At 42.0% G+C, this 26,766-nt stretch overlaps 1 protein-coding gene across 4 annotated transcripts in view; it reads right to left on the reverse strand.

Moving 5' to 3' along the window:
- Positions 1-341: 341 nt before the first annotated feature.
- cntln (centlein, centrosomal protein) overlaps positions 342-26,766 on the reverse strand; it is a 94,740-nt gene continuing 68,315 nt past the window's right edge. For all 4 annotated transcript variants that reach the window (XM_042431647.1, XM_042431660.1, XM_042431655.1 and 1 more), the window contains exons 20-27: positions 26,230-26,460; positions 24,557-24,654; positions 21,631-21,757; positions 20,346-20,483; positions 19,359-19,544; positions 14,939-15,136; positions 9,914-9,988; positions 342-1,197 (exon numbers count right to left, since the gene is read on the reverse strand). In XM_042431647.1, coding sequence (XP_042287581.1) covers positions 1,087-1,197; positions 9,914-9,988; positions 14,939-15,136; positions 19,359-19,544; positions 20,346-20,483; positions 21,631-21,757; positions 24,557-24,654; positions 26,230-26,460 — 1,164 coding nt within the window. In that variant the 3' untranslated portion in view covers positions 342-1,086. The remainder of the gene's footprint in view (positions 1,198-9,913; positions 9,989-14,938; positions 15,137-19,358; positions 19,545-20,345; positions 20,484-21,630; positions 21,758-24,556; positions 24,655-26,229; positions 26,461-26,766) is intronic.

Here is a 26,766-nt window from a genome sequence, read left to right on the forward strand (position 1 = left end):
TAAAAGGGGTTGGAGGTAGCTATGTCAAGGATGCAACCACTCCTCCAATACACCCCTGTGCTGCGCTGTGCTCTGTGCGTGTGCGTATGCTCATGTGGACCCTTGTTAATGATGTCAACAGTGGGGGTCACTTGTTACAGACAGGAACCATGCCAACAGTCAGCTGTCAATCAGGAGAGAGGTGTGAGAACCCTGCTGTCCGCCAGAACATCCTCAGTCGCCAACACAGACTGACTGACAGTCCTTTGAACTGCTGGAACAAGAGAACATTTAGACATTTAACAGGACCAGGAATTTCCCAACAATAATACAGTCTCTGAAGAACAAAATACAGACAAAAATAGGTGAAACTGGTTTTTATTAAGAGGAAGTTTTTATAAGAAAATCATTCACATTTAACATAATTGCCTGTTAAATTATCAACGGAACAAATATTTACAGAGTAGAAGTTATAACAAGTATTTTAAGCATCTTCCTTCAGAGATAAATACTTGTAGTGCATTTGATGAATAAAAATCATTGGCTTCAGTCATTGCACAGGGTCTCTGAGAGTACTGTAGTATCAGGTCTGATAAATGGATCTAGCCCCTTACAGTGAATATTCTGCTCTGTGCTGCACTCTTGACTTTCTCAAAGTGTCGACTTGGCAATGCTAGGTCAAGTCCCTGCACCCTAAGGTCCTTGAGGTGCCAAATAAATTAGGGGGTGAGGTAAAAAAACAGAAAAAAAGTCTAACTTAAACATTAACGTAAGCATTTGCCTTATCACCCCAGGTCTGCGTTGAGAGTGGGGGAGAGTGGCTGCACTGTAAATTAGCTTGGCGCTAAAGGGCCCTGTCTGATAGACATAGCGCACTGAGCACTAACACAGATGTCGAGGGCTCATTTACAAAAGCTGGGCTGCTGTGTTGAGACAGTGGCCCAGAGTGAGTCGACAGCGCTTTTCTCACAAATATTGGTTCTGCTGCCCCGGCTCAGCTTGGCTCAGCCCGGCTCCCACTGAGTAGGAACCAGAGAGAGAGAGAGAAGAGGGGGGTGGGGTGGGGAAAGAAGAGGATGACAGTTTTCCCAGCCTCAGCCCAGGGAGTCAGGCTTTTTCGCTGACTGGTGTTGCGAGCGTGGCCAGCTCTTCTGTCAGCACTTTCCTCTCCTTCATCTTCACGCGCACAGCCTCCATTAGCTGGCCGGCAGAGGGGATCTGCAGGGGAGGGGAAGGATAGAAAAGGGGTGTGGGGGCGGTGGTAGAAAGGGTTAGAGAAAATGAGGAAAACACACAAACGCACCACTGTTTAAAAAAAGTCTGATTTTTGACACCTGGCAGCTTTTCAGAGAGCCTATTTGCGGTTTTGTGAGTGAAACAAGAGAACCTCAGATGTGGCCTGAGGACTTGTGAAACTTTTGAGGGACCGTCCATGTTGAGTGTTTTGACAAAGCACTTCACAAAACAGGCTATACAGCAGTAGTTTCAAAAGCTTATTCCACACCTTATTTTTTGTAAGTATCTATTCTCAATCAGTGGTAATTTACGATTCCTAAGTATCAAGTGCAGGACCATTGCCTTTTTTGGAGTACCTGAGGAGACACTGTGCTTTGCCCAGAAGCCTCAGTTGATCATTTTTCAGCAGACATTCCTCGAGCCATTATTAAAACAGTTTGGGCATCACTAAGGACATTTACAGTATTGTGTTTTTACTGGACTGCATCTATGCTGGGAAAGTAACGAGAACTGATGTCCACTTAATCATAAAGGATTATAAAAGGTTGTGTATGAAGGAACTTTCTATAGGTGTTTGCTTAGTTGTTGTCATGGAAACGATGGAAAGGTAAAAATAAAGAGGTGGGCAGGCTTTTCCTCAGAACTCTGGCTAATTTTGTTTTTCCTCTGAATCGACACAAGGATTTTATGGTCATTAGGGCGCCTGATCAAAGGCAAGCATTCATACTGTATCACCCATAAATATTCACTTCAAGTATGTGCAGCTTTTTACAAGCGCCTTTTTAAAGCGAGGGAAACAAATTCATTCCCTGAGCAACTTCCCAAGTTACATGGCAAGAGATGAGAAGTGGACAGGCCAAGCTGAAAATAGTGACTTCAATATCATAAAATCTTTCACTTTTTATCTCTTAAAAGAGAATGTGAAAATATAAGGTATTGAACCATACACAGAAAAACAGGCTGACACAAGTCTGAAGTGCTGCAATGAACTCAGCTGTATAACATCTGCACCAGAGGATTACGAGGTATCATGTTGCTTTGAAGTGAATAACACAAACTCGCACAACATATTGGAATTAGGTCCACAGCTGACATGTTTTAAGGACACAGCAAAAGTCTGTGATGTGATTTGAAACCATCATCTTATCAATTTCCAATACGTCTGGTGAGTGAGAACTTCATACAGTACTTTCAACACATGCACGCACGCACATACACACCCACACACACATACTCACTCACACACAAATGCACGGACAGTCCCCCTGCCCCTTGAAACCTCTCTCTTCTTCATTAAAGGTAACAGGAGCAGGGAACACAAGGCCCTGTTTGCTGGGAAGTGTGTGTGTGTGCCCACTTGAGCATGTGTGCAGTGGGAGTCAGTTCCAGCAGCACTAGATGCATCAAACACACAGCGCTATTCCTCAGAGAACCACTACACTAAAGTAACTGCTGAGACATCTCCCTCTGCATCTGTCCTCCTGGGAGAATTCACTCTCTCTGTCTCACAGACACACACACACACACTCACATAGGCACACACACATACACACAATTTCCTAATCAGCTAATTGCACTTAGAGCCACTAACTATGCAAACAAACCCACTAAAATAGAGACACAGCCACAACACAGGGCTCAATGGGACAGCAATGAGGGAGACTGGATCATTAAAAGAACCGATATGGGAATAAGAGTAAACAACACTAGCAGGTAAACATGATCTAGATAAACCTTATCACTAAGATGCTTTATCACTAAGGTTTAAGATGCTAAAAGTAAGAAAGACAGAAGCCCAATCTGCTTTCAATTCCTTCATGAGAAATCAAAAACAATGTGCAAAGTGTATCTGCAGAGGCATGACAGGATAAACATCTTTATAAGGCCATGTTTATGAGAGTAAGAAGACTTTTTTGGTCTCTTGGTAGATAAATGACGTTTGATAAAATACCTCTCGTTCTGATTCGTCTCCCACTGGTGTGTGACTCACATCGGAAGATTCTGGCACCAGCAAGCAAAAGGAAACACTCACGCACAGGCTCACAAACGGGACAAGCAGGGCTTTCATTCCCTTTCATCTAACTGCCACATTTGCTGGGGACCGATACCCTGCAGGCTGGTTGGAGGTAAGCTGTGATGCAGCTGCTCCGCTGGATCCCCTGGGCTGCTTAAGGCAGTGTTAGGAACTGGCACTAATGTTATGCTACAGTTGATTTAGCTGGCCCCCTGTCCCCTTTGGCAGAGCTGGCCAGCACCAACACCAGCGCTAAGCAACACAACCACTGTTTTGCAAGAGACCCTGTCCCCCTTGGCAACACTAAAATAGCTACTGTAGCATTAAGCAATGCTAACTCACACCTATTACTATTCAACAGGCCCTGCAGAGCAGACCTTTTGTCTAGGTATGATTTCATGAACATGTTTTAGAAGTGAACTGACATGTAAAGCCACTGACACTGACATGTGTGTGTGTGTGTATATATGTGTGTGTGTCTGTGAAGACAAGGACAGGGGCTGCAAGCAAAAGGTGTTTTTATGAGCCAATTAAATGACATTGCTATTTGATAGCCTGGGGCACACCTCAAGGCAAGGAGCAGCTCAAAGTTGCAGCACTCCAGTGACCATTGTCTGGTAGTGGCATTACACACACTGACTTTTTTTTTTTTCTTAACAGATCGATCATTCCTGCTCTTTTGTCTTCTCCCTCGGAACGGGTTAGTGCAATTATTTCCAAGGGCCCAATTTGTGAGTAGTTGTAGAGATTGTGTCAGGATGCTGGATATCTAAATGAGTAAGAATGAGGAGGGAGGAGGAATCAGAGAGCCTAAAAGAGACATAAGGGGGTACACATCATCCAAATTTCTGCATACTCTCATCAAGTTATTCACTAGTTAAACATCCCACAGTATCAATAGTTACATATAACTGTCACGATCAGATGCTCTTACTTAATTTAACTACAATCTTCTCCTATAAAAACGACATTTGGATGTCAGAAGAAGTGTGTACCTGTATACTTGTAACTACATTGTAACTTGTTGTATATCTTTGCTGTGTTAAACAAGGATGTATACTACGTCTTAAATTTCATAATAACAAGAGCAAAGTGAGGTTTCTGATCTGGCTGGTATGACAGGAGCTTTTTCAGTATGGTGAAGGATTCCTGATATAAATCTCTGTCCCTGGTTCATGAGTAGTCTCCAATCTAGGCCACTATTCAAGGTAAGGGAGAAGTAGTTACAGTAGTTTTATCACAGAGGGGAAAAAACAGCTCTTTGATCTTTGATCTTCTCACTTTTGTTTGAAAATCAAATTTATCAAACGGGGGAATAACAACAACAACAACATGATAAATAGATAAAAAAAGCCAAAGCACAAAGGCACCATACTAAAAAGTCTTGCATTTGATTATCTCCGATAATGAATATGTCACATTTGCAAAGAGGGGCTCAGGTAAGAATACCACTAAAGCACCGACAAGCCTATTCTCTCTCTCTCTCCTTCGTAATTACCTACCCCTGCAGCGGAGCAGATCCCTCTCTTTTCTCCCCTTTAGGCCACTAGAGACTGATATGAAAGGGAATTGGACACTTGGGGCCACAAATACTGTAATTAAAAATCTCTCCTTTTCTTGATACGTTGTTTGGAAACATCATTTCAGTGCGCAACATGCATTTGTTAGGGATCTGACCTAAATACACCCTAGATTAAACACAGGAAAGCACCGGGTCTTTGTTTCAGGTTCCTACTCATTAGGTGTGAAAAGGAGGTGATTCAGGCACCACTGGGGTTTAAATATAGAAAGGTGATATCCATACAAAAGAGATGCAACCTTTAGGTAGAATTCAGCAATCAAGAACATACCCGCGATTAACAGCACAGCTCATTGGCCAGGGTAATGTACTGGGAAGCAGTTATGATCAACAAAAGTGGCTGTGCATGCAGCAAACTGTCACACACAATACAAGAAAATGTTAAAAATTATTGCCACCCCCCATTTTTTATTAGTGACATGAGGGGATTCAATAAAAATAAAGCAGCAGCCATGTATTCAGTAAGGAAATGTCCACTTTCATCATTAATTCTCTTTCTGTGCTACAGTGACTCAAAGAGGGGAAGCCCTCTGTGCTCCACAGCTCTACCCTTGGGTGCAATCAGACTGGCAGTAACCTTAAAACTCCAAAATAGCCTCATGTGTCAAAGAATAATAATAAGATTCTTCACCTGGCTTATTCCAGCGACTCTAACCTCCTGAAATGTGCTGAAATGTTTTCTATACTGTAGCTGCTGTGTTAAGTAACCACCCAAACAGTTTAATGACAAAGAAACAGCACCAACAAGCTTTATTTGCCATTTCTATTTATATGAAATGCCAATTGAACATAAGAATAAGTCACAGTGAGCTCTGGTATTAACAACAACTCTAACACCAGCCTCCTCTTGGGAATCCCCCTCCTAGACCCCGCCACTGTTCCAGTGACATATTTACAGTACAAAGGCTCGGCTCGGGTCCCCTCCACACACATACAAACACGCTCACAGAGACGAAAAAAGAGTGGCTGATTTAATTAGCTCAATCATTAAATGAGGCTTAATTAGAGTCACTTTCCTTCAGAGAGAAGTGTGGGACACAGAGCTGTTCCTTGTCATTACAGAGGCATAATGAGCCACACAACACAACACACTACCACTCACCCTGCCAGCGCAGACAACAATAGAAAAGTTTCTCAGTACATTAGCACTGTGAGGCACTAAGTCTTTGATATGTTTAATACAGAGGGTTAATGATGTAATGCTCTAGGGAAGTACCAATAGGGTGAGACACCTTTTCAAAAAGTGACATGAATAAAGTCTGTTAACATTAGATAAATGATGCCATTTAGCGCTGTAGGAATGAGCTACAGCAGACTCTCCCCAAAGTTCAATAAGGTTTTGAAATTATAGGAATTATTTGAGCCTTGTAGTCCATCCATAAACGCCTTTGATGTTTTATATCAAGTCCAGTCCAGATTGGTCTGGCCTGTCTCTACCACTGTCTTAATGTTCACCAGCTTGTTATAGTTTGGAGGCTGATAAGAAGTGATGCTTGTACGTCTCCCCGGGGTGTGATTGTGAGGTAAATATTAGCAGGCCCTCAGCGCCACCCCATACCAGTAAACCAAACCGCTGTCCTCTCATAAAGAAATCAACAGAGTCAATGACTTTTTAAATGTTATTATGCTGTCATGAGGCTTGAGATGGGTATGTGTGTGTACAAAATGAGTCTGAAAAATGATCTGGAGGGAACGTGAGTGTTTGCGTGCATGTGCACACGCTTGCATGCACACGCTCCTCCTGTTCATTATTGGCCAGCAGCAGAAGCCAGTCATTTCCCTGTCTTCATAAAGACTTGGCCCATTAAATTCTACCTCCAGTCAATAATTAGGACTCCACAAATAAACCAAAGGCAATTAAATCAATGCTTCCCCGGGCCGGTGCCTGGACCCCATGGCCCACATGGACACTCCATCTTCACTGCTGGCCTTATTCATGGTGGGTTGCGGTGGAGCCATACAGTACACCCCCTGGCCTGCTCATGATTATTAGATAGCACCGTCCCTCGATCCTGGCAACGGAGCGCTGCTTATGGTGGCTCTCTACTGACAGGAGTAGGGTTTGATTTCATTAACTCACCAGTGGAGGTGAGGAACTAGGAAATGAATGCAATGTTTCATTTGGTTTTGAGTGGACATGTGGGGCAGCGGTGAGGCGGCTCCGGAAATCTATGCCACTTCTTTGGTATGAAGGGAGCCGTAACTCAACACATACGCAGTCACATATCTCAACAACTCACTATTTGCCGATGTGTTGTGGATGTCTCTCTTTCTCGTTATGTTGACATGTCGTAGTACATGACAGTGATGGCGAACAATGGCCCACACACAGAGACACAGATACACACATACGTATCACTTTCACAAACACACACACACACTGAGTGAGTGATGGGTTTGCTATTGACAGGGCCACTGAGATAATAAAGTGCTGTCCCCCTGGCAGCTCCATTAGGCACTGACAGTGACAAGATGAGACTGTTGTAAGAGTGTACATGCACACACACGAATATGTACACATACTCAGAGTTACACACACACACACATACATGCGCACACGCAAAGATGGACACATCCTCATCCTCTTTCAGTGACAGCCAGCCAGTTAAGGACATGGATCTCTCTCTCATCTTTTCCTTTCACTGGGTCTATTTCTGTCTCTGTGTCTTTTTATCCGAAGAAGTGTGTGTGAGTGTAGCTCGGAGGTAAGACCATATCACTATTAGGGGAGTGTGTTATTAGTGTCACGGGCAGGGTGACAGGCCAGGCCATTCCACTTCACAGATGTTCTGCTTGGTGAAGCTATGACAGAGAGTAGTGAAGCCATAGGGGTACAGTATGAGAGTTCTTGAAGTGTATTCTCTCACTAAAGAAACACTCACTTCTCAGAATCAGTGGACATGTGTTGTATAAGCACCTTATCTTTGTGGTTTTAAAACCATCGCATTAGGAGAGCCACCTAACCCAAGCGCAGTCTCAAATATTGTCTTCATAGGGGCCTCGTAGCAGGTGAGATGTCACTCTAGCCCCTCAGAAAAATGAGACAAATATGTACAAGGGACACAGGCAGAGATAAAGCCTAATGCCAGTCCCCTTGATACGACACTACGCTTTTAAAAAACAGACAACGAGGAAACTGCAAGATAGAGAGAAGAGGAAAAATTTGAAATAAATAAATAAATAAAAAAGAGAACAAGATGGACTTGAAAGGGGATAGAAAAAGTCTGTTGCAGTGAGGGGGGGATGACTGGGATGGTCCCAGTGGTCCCCACAGGGACCTGGGGGCAAGTCTCAGCCTTGTCATACTCCGCTTTTCTCCTCCTCCTCCTCCACTCCCCACACCAGCTCCAGCCCACCCACCCCCCCTCCACCACCCCTGTTCTGCCCACGGAAAACGTCGATAGCAGGCTGCCGGTGCCGAGGTCTCTGGTGGACACTAGCTCATTCTCCCGGCATCGACAGGCCCGCCAAATCAATATTTAGTTCCCCACTAACAAGCTGCCTCGGGGTCTGAGCCAGAGAGAGAGAGAGAGAGAGAGAGAGAGAGAGAGAGAGAGAGAGAGAGAGAGAGAGAGAGAGAGAGAGAGAGGAATGCGGGACAGTGGAGGATGGCAGAGAGAGACAGAGAACAGGGACTGAGAGCTGTCCAGCTAGAAGGGAAAAACATGGATTCAATAGAGTGTTGTGTGTGTGTGTGTGTGTTAGTGTAGGAGGGGGAGAGGAAGGTGGAAAGGTCAGAAGAAGATCTGGGGAACAAGAGAACAGTGTCTGGTGTGTGTCGTGGTGCGGAGGCGACGCATGAGTGCCTGCGGCAGCCGCTGACAAGAACACAGACAAGACACACATACACACACACTCGACACTCTCAATCATACACATATCACAGCAAGCAGACGTTGACAGCACTTGAGTAAAGCTCCAGCAGAGCACTCACAGATGAGTGGCTGTGCACACAAAGACTCAAATACACAGTGAGGATGGAGTCACTTTTCTTTGTTTTATCTTTTGCATCGTTGTAATTGTCAGACACTGGGGAAGAACATGTTGGAGTGGAAACTAAAATTCATCCAATTACTGTATTTGGGCGCAACTGGTACCCAAATCTCTCTACACTGAGGACTGACAATCTAAAATGTTAGACTAAAATAACTGGTGTGACAGGCATCTAGACAAAAATGCCAAACCATTATGGAAATTCAAACACCAGCATGAAAAAAAAAATCAAGGCTACATTCAATTGTACTAAAAAAGTGCCTAAAACTTCTTGGCATTTTAATTATTTGTATTTAGATACATTGAGTAAAATTATCATTCAATTCTAAAATGGAATTGAAACATAAAATGATTATTATTATTATAATATACATTAACAACTAACTAACTAACTAAAATTAATATATCAAAAAACATTTCTTTTTAAGTTCTGTAAAAAAACATATTAGCAACAATTACTTTTAACAAAATAGCATTCAGCTCCTGGTGACATAAATGTAAACATCTGCCTAAAAGAAACAAAAAAAATTTGAACTAAATAATGTGCAGTTGAAGAAAGAAAACCATGTTTCTCCCAGTTGGAACTATGTATTATTTTCTTTGCGATGGAATCAGTCAAGTGGTATTGTGTCTTATGTTTCAATTTGCGCTTCTCCCATTGCAGCTTTTCTTATGTCAACAATACTGAGAGAGAGGAGAGTAGCAGAGAATGAGATGCTCTGTCTCATGGCCACACAGAGCCGGTTGTTTTAATAATATGAAACAGTGGTGGAGTGGTAACCAATTCTCCTTTATACTTGTATAAAGCAACAAAGATTATAATCCCACTTGAAATTAATTCACTGCACGTTTTTTCCCCCACATTTTTGAGTTATACTTTTTTGTGAGAAAGAACCACTCTCCACTTTATTTTGTTGCCATCAACTTCAAAAAGAAAAACTTTCTCACCTTCAGCCAAATTTCTACCTTTTGACATGACAGACAAATCTATACCTTACCTAAGACCAACTCAACAACTAAAAAAGTTAAAAACATAATCACTAAAGTTCTCATTCCTGAGTGTGTAGGAACGAGTAACTTATGTGATCATTATGCAGACGGATGAGCCTGACCTTCTGCTGGAGGATGTGGTTTAGGTGGTCCAGCCACTCCTGGTCTCTGGGACTCTCTGAACGGGCCTCTGTTCCCTGAAAACACAACAGCAAATACATATATTTCAATGACAGGATGGAGACTAAAAATACACATGGTTTAGAGAGAATACCCACACTAAATTCTAGGAATATTAGTGTTTTGTAGATGGATAAATTGTGCAAAATTTCAAGTGAGTCAGACTAAAAGATATGCTTGATACTTGATGTTTCTAGAGAGAATCTGCCACTGTATCTTAACATTGGCTTCTGTGAGCCTCCTGCTTGAGGGCAAAATTGTAGCATCACACCAGCCAGGACCTTGAGGAGGCTCTCTGGAGACTCAGTGGCTGGGTATGCCAGTATACGTTTGCATGCTACTCATGTATAAAGACCTAACAGAGTGGTAGCCTTGTTACTGCTAATGAACAGGGTGAAGAGCGATTGCGTGGCCATGTACACCTCAGCACTAATGTGCTACCTCTTCACTTCGAACCCCAGGTGTTACTGCTCGAAATGATGTGACGAGCCTTGTACTGCCTCACAGGGACACGGAGGGCAGGAGGGGGAAGTGTGTATGTGTGTGTGTGTATGTATGTGTGTAGCTGCGCAGACTGGTGAACCTAACAGGCAAAATCCTGTGTAGTCTGGGGTGGCAATGTCTGTCCAGTGACATGTCCACAAGGGGGCTCATGCAGACTTTATGTGAACTTTCATAGAGTGTGCTCTGAAGATCATCCAGTATTCATGGCAATAATGATGTGAGTTGGACAGACAAATGTTGGTTTATTTGTCCTACTAAGAAAAATATCTGACCACTTATGTCTTAAGGATCTTCAGCAGAGAATAATATTAGCAATATAAACACCTCACTGTTCAAAGTAATGGGGAGTATAACTGTGCGTATTAAATGTCTATCTCTATGTTTTTATCTAAAGGATCTGTCTGCACACATGTTGCATGACATGTGACTAGATCAGAAACATACAAGGAAAAAAACTATCTGTGTATATGTTTTTATGACTACCATCTGTGGCAATGTTCATTCATTGAGTTGTTAAGGTTAAACAAGGGAGCTGGATGTGGCTGTGCAAATTGAGCTTGTAGTATTTCATTTTCAGTGTGTGTGATTATTGAGGAAAACCAGTGTGCAGTTGATATTATCATTCAAGAGAGACCAGAGAACAGGTTACATTGGTCTTGTTTTTAATCATGTATCCACAATAATAAAAGGTGCTAAACATTGCATACTTTTTCTAGTGGATCATTCAGAAAGATACTAAGTGAGAAGGCTTGGACAGTTAAGATTTCTGCATTCATATCCATAAATATAAGGTCTGAAGTCCTGTCTCATTGCACATTTTATCCCCTTGCAGCCTAGTATCCATGCAACTTTGATATGATAACAGTGAACACTTCAGAGTCGCTGCCGTATGTATGTGTCACAGTATGTATGAACAAAGTCTACAAGGGCCCAATCACCCGCTTCTAGAGGGTTGATATTTGTTGCATGTCACACCCCTCTCTCTTCCCTTGTTTCCTGTCTTGTTATACTAACTCACAAATAAAGGCAAACTGCCAGAAAAAATAATCTTTAAAACAAAAAAAGCATGTGTTTCCCCCTTGGGCTTCCCCTGCTTTCTGGTACCCTAGGTGTGATCCTTTGCGATAGCACTGGGGCTAGGCTAATTTCAGTGTATGCCTAATTAGTGACTGGTGCTTAGAGTAACTGAGAAGTAGGTAGAGAGCAAGGGGGAGGGGGTATATTAGTGAGAGAGAGAAGCAGGGTGAGAGGAGGGGGCCTCCTTGTGACTGCTCCCTCAGAGATGAACGTGCTGTGTGAAAGAGTGTATGTGCGTGAGAGTGAGTGTGATTGTCTACCCTTGGCAGATATATAACAAAGCACTGACCCTCCATCTAACATTAGGTGCAAAACAAACTGGCCTGGCAATTACAGCCTTATTACATCTGGATCATTAACTCCACAACAAGTTGCCCAGGGAGCCTGGAGCTGGTCGGCCCTCTCTGGTCCTCTGTTGCACGCTATGGAGTGGATAGAAGCAAATAACAGTGTGCAGTATGATACATGTGTATGAACATATGTGCTGTAGGTGCTGCTGTTTAAGAACACTTACGAGACTTCTCGGCATCAATGTACATCCCATTTATTTTGTGTGCATGTGCTTGTGTGTAATGGGGCAGCTTTAAGTTTCTGTATAATTTTAATAGCTTTGAAAAGCAATGTAATAAAAAAAAAAAAACAATAGGTGAACAAATTCCCCATTCCCATAAAATCTCTGAAAACATGGGTATTTTCCTTTTTGGTGCTATACTGTCTATGACAAACTGCACAAACACTCAAGTCACAACCAAATTTCAGTTCAGTAAAACACCTCCAGGAAAAGATCAGATTTTTTGCAGGTACATTTCAACTGACCAAGACTAATGCTCAGGAGGAAAGAAAATATGTAGCCCTTGAAAAAGATGGTGGGCATTACATGAAGGCCATCTGTTCCCAAAATTCTCCCAAAATATAACCACTACCAAGAATAATTCATTTAAAAATTATAATAAGCCTGAAATTCAAAAATACATTGATTTCAAAAGCAAGTACCTGTGCCCTAAAATGTTAAAAACAAATATTGCTGACAGAGAAATCTGCCAAACTAAAGAAAATAGCTATGTTGGCAACTGAGTATTCTCATTTAAAAGTAAAACCAAAAAGTAAAAGAAGTCCCACTGAGCCCCAAGCTCTCATTCAGCACACTTGTATCACACAACCAAGTGAATAAATGAATACACTTGCTGTGTGTTGGACTTGTTGAAGACTACCAGGACATCCTGATAACCTCATGTCACGTCCTCAAGTCCAAAGAAAAACACACAATCTACAAAGATTGTTACAACGTTCCTTACAGTTTTTTAGTGAAGGGGTAAGACAAAGAGAAATTTAACAATATTGTGTCACAAACCGACCTTATTTTGAACTGCTGATAATCTAAATATAGTGTATCGTATGCTGTAGTTCCATTTCACTTTGATGTTCACAGCTAGTTTCAGTTCAACCTGGTTTAGGTGAGGTGCACTTGATTTTGAGTCGATTTTGATCTTGTTACATCTACGTATAGACACAAACTACCATTCAGGTCTTTAAATATGTCCAGCTAGAGTCCCAAGTATGAAATGGCCTTTGTTTCTCCATTACATCCACTTACACACACAAGCCATTTCCCTTGGGATCTATTTCTGACATTTACATTCAAACTCTCACTCGGTAACAGATGCACGCACCTAAACCGTAAACCAACTCTGTGACACAACATTATAATTCTCTGGTGGGTCCCTGCATTCTCAGCAGTGCTGTGATCTACAAATGTTCAATAACACAACAGGAAAAACACACCAACCATGTTAAGGCACCAAGCAGCCCGCCATTAACAGCCATTAATACGGTGGAGGAAACAAGTGTTGAGGAGAGTGATTTTACCCACAGAGGATTCAGCTCTGATGAGGGGGACTTTTTGTCAAGTGAGAAACTGTTCCCTGTCATCTCCTGGGTGGAGCTGGGCTGCAAAGGGCTAAAATTGGTTTCAAGTGTGAGTAAGTGCCTGATGCACCCTCTCTCATCTTGTGATAGATGGGAGGAAGTCCCCGGGGATGGGAGGTTGATTGTAACATGGGGTTGCTAATTGATGACACGGCTGGGTATGATCTATGGTGGAGAAAGGGCCCACCAACTTGGAAAAGAGTGCGAAACTCAGACTTCTGCAAGCAGACAACAGGCAATAGCAAGGATTTTCAGTTCAACGACTGGTGAGAGAAAAGAGTTGAACTTCTTCAGCTTATGTCATATTAAATCTATGATCAAGTTGACAGGTGTTGCAGGTGTTTTTGATCTTGTCTAGAGCAAGAACACTGGCTCTAAACATGGAACCACATTCTTCTCTGCTGTACTGTAACTTTCCGACTGATTACCGACATGCCCTGGTGTGTGGTTCACCTTTAATACATTACTTGGTGTTCAGCCTTGCTTACAGTACTTGACTACATCTATCTACCTATCAATAAGAGAAGGTCAGACAGATGCAGTGATTTCCGGCAAGGCTAAATATTGTTAGATATAGGTGAAAAAAAACTAAGATCTACTTTTCAGATTTCTATATACAGATAGGTGACAAATTAAAGGGAAAACTGGTCCAGGTCTGAATGCTTGATCCCTGTAGTGAGGGGATCTGGTAGCTCTGTTATGCTGTGGGGGGCATTTTGCTGGTATTTTTTGGGTCCACGTGTCCCCTTAGAGAGAACGGTCACTGCAAATCAATACAAACTTGTTCTGAGTGATCACCTTTATCCTATGATGACATTTCTATCCTGATGGCCATTGTCATCCTGGATCACGATGACAATGGCCCCATCCGTAGGGCACGAGGGGTCACTGAATGGTTTGATGAGTATGAAAATGATGTGAATCATATGCTATGACCTTCACAGTCACTAGATCTCAAGCCAATTGAACACCTGATGGGAGATGTTGGACCGATGTGTTAGGCAGCACTCTCCACCACCATCATCAAAACACCAAATGAGGGAATTTCTTTTAGAATAATGGTGTTCATCCCTACAGTAGAGTTTCAGAGACTTGTAGAATCAATGCCAAGGCGCACTGAAGCTGTTCTGGCGGCATGTGGTGACCCAATACCAAGACACTTTATGTTGGGTTTTCCTTTAATTTGTCACTTGTGTGTGTGTGTGTGTGTATGTGTGTGTATATATATATATATATATATATATATATATATATACACACATACAGTGGGGTCCAAAAGTCTGAGACCACTTCTTTCTGATTTCTCTATTGCAATCAATGAAAACTTTTAGGATGTTTATAAATTTTACAGTACAGAAAATCTTTCATAGGTATGCTGAGTGCTCTGGGCATAATTTAGACTTGATATGGATCATCAAGTTAGTGTTTGTAATGCTGACCCCACAGTCCGTTTGCCTTACCTGGTCAGTGTCCATTATGTCTGCAAGATCATTCTCTGACATATTGAGGATGGAAGCTGCGATGGACTTGGCTTTGATCATAGACTTGGCTGAGAGGCCGCCCTTTGCTGCCACAGCATTGGCCTGCCTCAACCTCCTCCTCTTCATCAACTGCTGCTTGACCTCTTGAACGTCTAAAAGTATTTCACTGGCCAGGGCCTGAAGGGGGAGGAGAAGACGGAATAAAAAAGAGGAGGATGATGAAATGGATATAGAAAAACAAGAGGGATAGCTCTGCCTGGCAGATGAATAAATGAAATTGATCAAGCATGCGCCAGAGAGGCCTAGTACATTATGGAGGAATATTGAGTTTGACACACTCAGATTCTCTTCGGTTTCGCCTCACGCTCCCTTGTAGGAATGTGGACCTGAGGGTTTGTTGCCCTGTCGATTGAAAGCTGAGGGAACACAGCTTTGATATCAAACGCACCCCAAGTTTTGCTAAAATCTCCACAGACACAGAATCATGCATCAGAGAGAGAAAGACAGGGAGCTACTGAAAATACAGCCATTCATTTATTTATTTGCTTTCAGAATGTCTCACAGTACAACAGGGCAGCATAACACTGTTAATAATTAAGCTATGAGGGGCTGTTTCAAATGGTGCCCGAGTGAATGGCAAGCGAGACGAGGAAGGCCTGGGATGGCACAGTTGTCGGGCACTAAATGGGAGTTTGCTCTAAATACAGAGAGACAATTAAATGTTAAAACTGCCACTGTACACGAGGAAGTCAATAAAGTAAACTCCCCTTTGCTTCATTTTGAGCTTATTGATCGAGGCAATAATCTTCTGTATCATTCCCTTGTAAGCCTGCTGAAAAGCTGACCTTGGAATAGATGGTCAGATGAGGGAAAGCTAGAGACAGGAGAACTCACAGTACACAAAAACAAAAAAAACAAAAAAAAACTAAACAAAGTACAACTTGCTCTTGGATAGTACACAATGTAACCATGCAAGTTAGAAGTACAGTGTGTACACACACACACACATACATACATATGAAAACACTCAAGTGTATTACAGTAACACAGGTAATCACACATGAACAATGTTGAATAGCGGCAAACATCTACACTCCTCTCTCTTAATTCCAGGTGCAGTTTACAAAGCCGGCGGTGGTTCTCACAGAGAGTCCTGGATGAGTAGTTGGAGGCTTGCAGCTGACGATATGTAGAGTGTTATTTGTCTGTTTGCAAGTTTGAATGTATACTGTACGAACATGCAGAGGTCAGACATGTAGAAATTCAAAGGAGACATGTAAGAAAACCAACACGAGCACATTATACAAAAAGCACATAGATTAAAATAATAGAAAAACAATGGTATGCATAAATTGACTAGTATTCCCTTTAAACGCCCTCTAGATAACAGAAGTGTGACCAGATTAATTCAATTCAATTTCAAATCGTCAGCACTGCAGAACCATTTTCATAGGTGGCCTACTACTTCCATGTAGATGTAAAATAACCAGCGTAGCACTGCGTAGCACATAAATCATAACCGTTGTCCATTTCCTGATAAAGGAAGGCAGCTTTAGCTCTTTTTGGTGATGTGAGAGCTATGTTTACCCTTAAGGAATACACAGCTCATTAACTAACAGTCGGAGGTCCTATTCTTTTATTTACAGCCTAATAGGTATTCACTGTCACTAGTCAAGGGTTACATTTAATTGACCTAAACCCTGCATGTGGAATAATCCAGAAAGAGATTAAGGGGTGAATTTATCACTCATTCTCAGCCCTGGGAGGGACAAAGGGAGGGAGGGAGGAGTGCAGATGCGAGCGTGCACACATGCACACACATGCACGAGTTATTCAAATACATAAATGGAAAGTGTTGTGTGTGTACATGTGTATGTGTCTGTGTGTGTTTGCTAAAAGCTCTTAGCCTGGCTAGTACCACAATCACTATAGCCAGAGGGCCAATTTAGACAGGACGAGGATTAGGGAATGGAGATGGGGATCAAATGAGCAGCTAAAAAGATATCCTCTTTAATAACTAGCTACCTCTGAACCTCTTCACACACGAGGACACAAAGGGCCATTCAAAAACATAAGAAGCATTATGGAAGGAGAAAATGCTTTAATTTTGTCAGATTACTCAGGCACTGATTTACAAAAACTGCTGTTTATTGTTTGGATAGCCTACAATTTTGAGTGGGATGTTTAATCGTGTAGGCGCCTTTCACAGAATGGGTTGTGTATATGAAACGTATATCAGGTAATCACAGGTAAATGTGTTGTTACATCATAGTTGTAGGGTACTGCATTTCCCACACCTACAGCATTTTCAAGTAATTAAAAAATACTGATACATTCCTATTCAGAAAAAAAGATACTAAACAAACTGTGCAAAATCTTGTACTTTTCAGCAGGGATGACCAGCCTAAATATTCTGTGCTAGAAAACTACCTTCAGTGTGTGTGTGTGTGTGTGTGTGTGTGTGTGTGTGTGTGTGTGTGTGTGTGTGTGTGTGTGTTGTGGAGTAGTCACTACATGCAGGGCCACTGTTTAGCAGTTCAACAGCAGTGCTTACAGCCTGAGGCGTGTGCATGGGCCAAAGGGTTTGCTGGCACACAATAAAAAAAATCTCCACACACAAATATATACACACACACATACACACACACAGCACATACAGGCACAAAGAACAAAAAAACAAGCTCATAAAGACACACACACACTCACACACACACATGCGCAGCCCTCCGGTCCTGATCAATACATGACAAGAGTAAATCTCCTCCGGACGTCAGGCAGTCCAATCAAAGGGCTTGGTGTTCTTATAGGGGATCACAGGAGCCAGGGGGAGACAAACAATGATGTGAATCCTCAACAACAACACAATGGCCCCACCAGCCTAAGGTTATGGGAATGGAGGAGAGGAGTAATATGAACGTGAACTGTATTTCTACGCGTGTCTATATGTTTGTGCTTTCGCAAGTAATGCAGCTTCTATATTTAGGTTACATGTAGATTGTATGCATATGTATATGTGCGTGTAGGCTGCAAATTTGCAAAAAAGAACAAAGGTTAGAGGTTTAGTTGTGTGAAAGAAATCAGAGGTTAGAAAATGAAGCTGAAAATAATCGTATCCACCTAGAATTCTCCTCAGCAGTACAAGGAAAATGCTTGCTTTAGGAAAGCTATGGAAAATTGCCACTAAACTGTGTCTATAATATGCCACTTGATTTATGTGTGTGTGCAAAAACACTGTCACCACTATCCATCTCTGCCAAGCCCTTTCCTCCTTTGATAGACAGGTGTCAGCTGAACAGAGTTGATGGACAGTCTTTATCAGTCTCTGCCAGACACACACATAGACTGACAAAGACACACAAACACACCTCAGGGTGATGGATTAGGCCTAGACAAAGACAATAGTACCCATTCCCGCTGGGCACACTGTACTCTAACGGTGGTGGCCTCTATCTCCTTATACATTAGAAGAAAGTGCACATGCGTAATAACACATTTCATTGCAATTCCATGTCTTCATCTTTTGATGTGGTTTTGGTGGATGCAGGCCAAGTAAGGCAGTCTTAGCCACATCCACATACTGCTCCTGGGTGATCCTGAGGCGTCCCCAGGCCAGGTGGGATGAGTAAAGGGTAAACCCTGTGTTACGGGTCCGGGTTCTCCTCCCAAGTAGACATGCCAAAAATACATCAACAGGGAGACATCCTGATCAGATAGCTGAACCATCTCATCTGGCTTTTTTCAATGCAAAAAAAAAAAAACAATGGCTCTACTCAGAACCCCTACTGGATATCCAAACTTCTCATCTTAAAGAAAACTGCGAAGGTAACAAATTTCAGTTGCTATTCCCTGCCATTTTATCCTTCCAGAATGAACAACACCCTGAGATACTTGAACTCCCCAACCAGAGACTTAAAGAAGGTGGGATAGTTTGAACTGCTGTTCTTCACATAAATACAAGCAAAAGTCCAAGCCTTCATCTCCATGACATAGTAACATATAGGCAACCTCCTTGTTCTTTGGGGAAAATGGCAAGACACTGGCGCTTCACTGGGGCTCTTGAGTATTCCCACAACTGCCTGGGCAACTCTGGAAAAAGACAGTCCAGCCCCTAGAGAAGGTGTTATGCTCAGAGGTGAGCCCTACTCTACAGTATCTAGTTGGCACGGATCCACGAGGGCGGTGACATTCTGTGTCCCAGAAGCCAGTTTTCATTTACCTTTCGCAATGCACCGAGACCCCTACATCTAACCTTGCAGGTGGTGGACGCACATGATATCATTATAATTGGAAGGCGAAGGATGTGCTGGCATATGATACCGATTTAAAATGAGTTAGATGATTTGACTGTACAAAGTCTGGACTCATGGCCTTTGATCCCTTTACCCCTTTAGTACAGTACCTTGATGAAAGAATGAAGCTGCTCCAGCTGGGAGTAGGCCTGGCCTAGCTGTCTCTGAAGCCTGTCCAAGGCATGGGAGCTCTGCTGGGTCAATCCCTCCATTTGCTCAGTGGCTGTCTGTTCCAGTGCAGCCAAAGCCTGCTCACTGGCTCCCACACGAGCCTGTAGGGCATGAATGCGCTGCTCCTGTAAAGAAAAATAGCAAGCAGAACTGGTCAGCTGAAAGCAAATGATCTTTTTTTTCCTACAAAAAGTAGAACATCTGCATCTGTCTGTGAAACATTAGTGGCAATTACATTAAAGACCAGTTTTGAAGTAATTATAGGATTTGGAAATTTCTGACGACACCTAATGGTAGGGTCCAGAATGGCCTGAAGGCATCAGATAGACTGCACCAAATTTCACCAGGATTTACTCTTTATTCTAATGTCATCAGATTAATTTTAAAGATGCTATTATCACAAAATTCTACACATACTGTAGGCTTTAAGTTCTTAACATACAAGTGTCAATGGAAAGTATTTTCCCAAACATGGTCTTAAATGTTTTTTAAATTTAATTTCACAGTTTTACAACTTTAATTGGATTTGTATATATTTTTTCACTTTTTAAAATGTTTTATTAAACCACCATGACTCAAAGTTGTACAATAAAAAATGAAAAAGTCCAAAAAGATGAAACTGTCTAAATTAACTGTATGTAAGAAGAAAGCTGAAAATTTACAACTGGAGTGTTTCATAGATGGAAACTATGATCTGATATGATGAGAGATAAGCTGTTTACATCTGACCATGCATGTGCACAGAGGAGTTAATTACACTGGTCAGTTACTGTATTGAACTTGCCTCTTACTGTTCAAAGGCTGTGGCACAAAATGATTCAAAACAAACATAAAAAATGTTTTCCAAAATGATATGCTGATGTAACATTTCAAATGTTCCATATCGTTCAATTCCAGTGACAACTGGCAGTGTGGTCGTTTCCAACCTTTTTTTCCAGGTCCTCCTTCAGTTTTGTACATGAGGCCTCATACTGGCTTTTCTCTGTAGTTGCCACACTCAGTCTTCTCTTTAGAGATTCAATGAAGGCCTTCCTGTTGGTGGCCTCCTCTGATAAAGTCTTCACCTGTACCGAGGTAGAGCAAAGGGGAAACAGGAAGGTAAAAAACAAAGCTGGACAAAGTAGTGTACATTTGATGTTAAAACAGCAATGTTAGTAAAGCAGTCTGCATTTATCTATAAATCAATATGGGTGATTCTGTCGAGTATCTGTTGTCCACAGCTGCTTTCTAATATCTGAAAACTTTCTCCTTCAGTTCATTATTTGCCTTCAGCCATCTGAAGGCAGCAGGACAGATATGTTGATAAATCTGCAGCCTCCGATTTGAGAAGTGCCGCACAAATTATAAGCAAATGACACCAGGCTGACACAAAATAACCATACACACCTCGACATACGTCAGACTGGTCGGTTATAAAACTCTAGATTCTTTTAATGTGGGATACATCAGATTACTGAGGCTCATCAATCCATAGCCTCCTTCCCAGCTTTATTTTTTGCAAAACTGTCATCTCATGTTTTATTCCTTAAATGCATCACTATACAAACACTGCTGACACATCAATTACAATATGATGTAATCATTTACAATGTGAAATACAAACTGAACTGATTGATGCAATCATATAAAACAGCTTCAACAACATTTTAAATAATGTATTTCCATCAACATTGTACTGTACAACAATTAACTGTTAAAAAACCCACACCATCTGGCTTTGGCAGCAGATTTGCAGCGTTGTCTGTGTTGTGTGTTTGTATTCATGCCGCAACACTCTGCACCTTCCAGACCACAATACAGTATGATTTCCTGAAGAAGCGTCCTAGCATTTGTTGAGCAACTGTGATGCTTTACTGTGATTGAAAGCTGTTTCAGAGCTATGAAACCAGTGATGTGACTGACAGAGTGTATTTATTAATCACCACATCCTACTACCTATCCACTTCACCGTGCCCTTTTGCACTTTGTGTTGCTACACATACATGAACCAAAATAGCAAGCACGCTTAGAGATGCCCACACAGTCCTTACTTAAAGATCTACCAGTTTGCAGTTAGCGTTCCTCTTGTGTGATTAAAATTGGGCCAATAATATTCAGGCTATGACAAATGCAGAGCACCAAAATACCCAATTTCCTATGTGATTCTAACAAAGACCATCAAACTAATTGGATACTATGATGATTGTAGCAGCTGTGATGTGTCATGTATACCTTCTTCTCTAGCTCCTCCACCTGTCCATGGTAACTTTTCTCCATCTCCTGCAGGAACTTCAGCCTTGTCTTCAAATCCTCTACCAGCTGCCTTTTCATGTTTACATCTCGCTCCGTGTGGCTCGCCCTTAAAAACATATATACAGGTGAGCGTGCACACACACGGCATAAAGCATAAATGAGTATCTACACAGATATTCACATTCATTCAAAAGAACATTCACATATAGCAGAGGTACAAACACACACACACACATGCACACACACAAACAAACACACGAAGCTGGCAGGCACAGGGTCCCCATGCAGTGCATCAGGCATGACAGCTCATTATGACAACTAAATACACTGGCATGCTGTTTGGGTAAGTGGTGGGGGTGAAATAAGGATGCATATATAATTCTAACTGGCATATATTAGAACAAGTGCTCTGGCGGGGAATGGCGCACTAAGTGTGACTGGGGAGTCCTTTTTGACAAACGGCATTTCGAATCAGCAGTGACACTACTTGAGAGACTGTAATCAAGTATTTAAATGTTTATTATTTTCAGCTCAGCATTACACCAGTCATATATAAAAACACATCAGCAGGGGGACTTGGTTGCGGAAAGGTTGTTTGTGTGCTGTGCTACGCTGACAATACTTCCCTACAGAGAGACACGGCCTTTGTATTGTAAGCTGTTCATCATGTCTTAACTGTTGCAAAATGCACCTTGTGTCACTTCCTATTTCAATAACCTGCTGTATTGACATGTTTAATATTCCAGCATTCTACAGAGCCCTATTATAGTGAGGCCTTGTTTTAAATGGGCTCAGTATGTTAGCATGTTTTATTCTGTTTTCATAAAAGGCAAATATCAGGCATTTTTCATGGTTGTCTATACCTTAGGGAATCGGAACAAATGGAATAAAGATCATAAGGATGCAGTTAATTAAAACGGTTTTTGTCTTTTTTTTTTAAATTTCAAAGATGTGGTGGATTTTTTAGCTCCCACATGCATCATAGTTTGTGTGTTTTAAATAAACAGATGAAGCAACGCCAGAGCAAATGCTTTCGTGTAAGTAAATGTCCCTGTCTCCCAAGGTGGATGAATGCCTGAGGGCAGACTGGCTAAATAAATGTGAGCTTGTCCTATTGGAGTGACATTAAATTAAATGAGAGAGGAGTCTAGCCTGGGGACTTTGGGGGGGGGGGGGGGGTGGGGGGGGGGGTAGGGTTGGCTGGTTACCCCATGGATTTGGCCATTAATGAGAAAACCCATATTGAACCTTTCAGATGACTGTCTGGTGTTGACTTAAAGATGGAGAGCAGCAATAAGAGCCCCAGCAGCTCCCTCTGCCCCAATGCTAATGGCAATTAGATGGACAACATTTATTTTAGATGTTCTCTTCTTCTGCACCCCAAAAAGAATAGAGGATAAAAAAGAATGAAGGATATATGGAGCTTCTGCTGGAGTGTGTGATCTCTATTTATGAGTGTTAGTGGAAAGAGAGAAAGAGAGCCTCTAACTATATCCCGATCACTCACACGTTTGTTCCCTTTGTTCTGCGCTTGTTGGCAATATTGTTCATCAAACATGCGTGTATTGTAATGATAACAGTCAGTGGTCTGAAGAGTGTATGTGCAAGCGAGAGCGTACATTTCTGTGTATGTTGTTAAGAATGAAGTGCGGGTGGATGTTTCATGTGGCTGATAGACAACAGGGCTAAAGATGAAAGAAGCAGCTTCATAAATAAGGCAGGGCCATAGTGCCGGATATTGACTGAGGACATGCCGGTGTACTTTGAAATTCATTTCTTTTTTTCCCCCCTTCTCTTCTTTAAGGCGAAGCAGCCTTGCTCCCTGTGTGTGTGCTGAGATGTATATTTCAGAGACGTCTAGACATGTCTTTCATTCTGAGAAGGGGTCCCTCCATGGAGGCAAATGGAGTGGTAGGCTAGAAGAGATGGCAAGTTACATATGTGTGTGTGTGTGTGTGTGTGTGTGTATGCTTGAATGAGTGAGTGTGTGACAAGAGCCTGAGGAGAGGCTGAGGCTGTCGTGGAAACTCAGCTGAGGGATGTTCACTCTGTCTGGCTGTGATCCGCTGTGTTTTGGTCACACACAAACACATACCCACTGTGATTGTACACATGCCCTGGATGCATTATTGAGAACGGCAGGCAGAGGACACAGCATACTAGACAAAGAGAACAAGGGGGAGGAAAGCCAAGTTGTTCTTTGTACCTTTCTCTCAGTTCAAAGATGAAATCCTAATGCGGAATGATGATATATGACTTTCACAACACTGTTCAAATCTTGATAGTTTCCCTGAGTGAATTGTTTATAGCTTTACATTCTGACTGTGTAATGCACCGGGTGCTAAAGTAGGTGTACCATGTAACTCATTAGGGCTTGTGGCCCACAGGCCAGAGCGATGCTGTGTGGGTTTCAGTGTCATGGGCCAAAATGGTCCCTCCTGCGGCACACAAACAATCAATACACTGCTTTGATCAGCACTCCACATCAGCTACCCACATAAGCAACACCACACTACATGACACACAAGACACCCACACACACACACATACACACACACACACACACACACACACACACATGTGCATACAAACTAATTCCTTCAGTCGTTTTTATTCACCCGCTCATGAGAACATGCATAATTTCACAAATGATTCACGCAGAAGAGAAGCATACATAAGTGGAGTGCAGCAGACAGAGTGCTGCCACATGGTGGAATCAAACACTACAGATTAGAGCTGCAGCGAATGTGCAAACATGCAGACAGAGAGACAGAGTGACGGAGAGACAAAGACAGAGAAAGGGATGCAGGAAGAAGAAAGGCAAAGTAAGAGCTGTACTGCAGAGGAAGAAAGAAACACAAAGAGAAAGAACTAATACTAATGAAGAGAAAGGTGTGAGACTAACTTGTCCTGCAGCTGGCGGAGCTTGTCCTCCTTCTCCTGGAGTTGGCCTCGCAGGGCTTTGTTAGCTGCCACCTGCCTTGTGACCTCCGCACTTGCACTCTGGGGGGAGGGCACACGGTGTGTGTGTTTGTTAATGTGTTTGAGCGTGTGCGATAGGGGGTGGGGAGAGTTTTCACGACACAGCTGATGACAGGTCAGGCACAGCATGCCTCCTCATTATAGTTACAGCGGGAGGGTGGAAGGTGCTAAAAGAGGTTAAGAGGAAAACAGTATTTTTCAAAGTGGATGAGATAAGGGGAGTAATTAGGAATAATAATTTCTAGACCTTTACTACTTAATATATTTTGTGTATAAAATATTTGTATATTTAGATTGTGTATAAAATATTTGAATATATTTACCAACCAATTTAAAAAAATCCAGCTGTACACATTTTGTTATTATTAATAAAATGACTGCATTTTATATCTTTATAAAATATCTATATATTTTTTAACCTCTTATATTTCTGCATTATGACAAGAAAAAAAGAAGTTTCACAATTTAACTGCTGTTTAACCAGAAATATTCTGTACACTAGAATATTTGGACATTTGTTAGCAACTGATGATGCTTTTATTGCATTTAAACTAGAGATACTGGTGAGATTTTTGTAAACTGCACCACTTTTGTGCTTTACTCTTTTCTTCAGCAGTAACAGATACATATGGCTCATGACGACAGCTTGGCTTCTGATCATGAGATTGATGGATATATGAATGTACATGTTCACTTTGGTTTAAAGGGTCCCGTGTCTCTTGTGGGAACTGTAGCAGTACAAGCTTTTGACAATGCGCTCACTCAGTGCATGCACCCCCACAGCGCATCCCTCGCCTCTCCCTTTTGCTGTCACCTGACATGACTTCCTCGGCTGTGTGTAACGACAGCAGCAATCTGCTCGGTGACACTGATGAGCTGGCTGCGGAGAGGGTGATAATACTGTGGTACCACTCACGCCTCATTCCCTATGATGTAGGGCACGTCTGTACTGTTATTCCCCATTTCTCATCTTTCTGACAGGTACCCCGTAATAAGATCAAATGATAAGAAATGCTAATTCATGTCGAAATCACATGCAATTTCAGGTGATGTTAAGTGTAAATTGAAAGGCTCAAGAATTTGTTTTTTTTTACGCTACATGATTTGAGAGTAAAACCTTGACAGAGTTTCTTTCAGAGTTTCTAAGCTCCTCAAGGACTGAGGGCTGTTCAAACCAGTGAGATGTTAAAGTGACTCAGAAATATTGATGTTTGATAAAACACCAGGGAAATGTTTTTTCTAACCAAAAAACTTAGATGCGTGTGAATTCAAAAACACTGTTTGGTACAGCATGAGTATCAAAAAGGGAATTTAAACTGAAATGTGCAACATTAATAAATCATATTTTCTTACTTTTGTGCATATTCTGGTAACCACTGTGCTGTATGACTGTACGGCATTAATGCTCTCAAAAGCGCCCTTGTTATTTATGGTATTACCCACTTAAGCTTCATAGTGCACAAAATTGGAAATGAACACAATCCTTAATACCATCATCCTATTAAGAGATTTATCTCATAAAGCGTGCACAATAAGACAAAGCATGAGGGCAATTCATTAACCCGGGAGCTCTACACGTAACTTACAACCACTAACCTTAAGTTTGGCTTGAAGTTGTTTGACCTCAGCCTCCAGGGCTTGGAGGGCAGGGTTAGCCGGGGCGGGCATGGTCTTGCCCTGGCAGGAGCACTCTGCATGTACGGGTGCTGTTGGTGCTGCTGGTGGTGGTGCAGTTTGCTGGGGGAACTTTATCTGCCTCCACTGCTCCAGCTCCATTTCCAGAACCTTTTTCTGCTGCTCCACACCAGCCAGGTCAGAGGTCAGCTTCTGCAGATTGACCGACAGACAGAATTGGCGGGCTAGATTACTGCTGATACCACAACTAAAAACAAAAGTTGTGTCTACTGGTTATTAAACCAAGGAAACCTATATTTGTGTTATGGAATGGTGAGAGTTAAAAAGTAATGAGAGATATGATATATTGCCATGTGAATCGATGTTCACTTAGAGACGTTTCAATCAAACCAAAACCCAGCTTTCTTTGCCTTAGGTTGTAAGAAAATAAATCCTCTAACTTACACACAAGTCTTTACTCTAAATTCACATTACATGAATATGATAAAGGCAGATGCA

This window comes from Thunnus maccoyii, chromosome 2 (assembly GCF_910596095.1).
Source record: "Thunnus maccoyii chromosome 2, fThuMac1.1, whole genome shotgun sequence".
NCBI classification, from domain to species: domain Eukaryota; kingdom Metazoa; phylum Chordata; class Actinopteri; order Scombriformes; family Scombridae; genus Thunnus; species Thunnus maccoyii.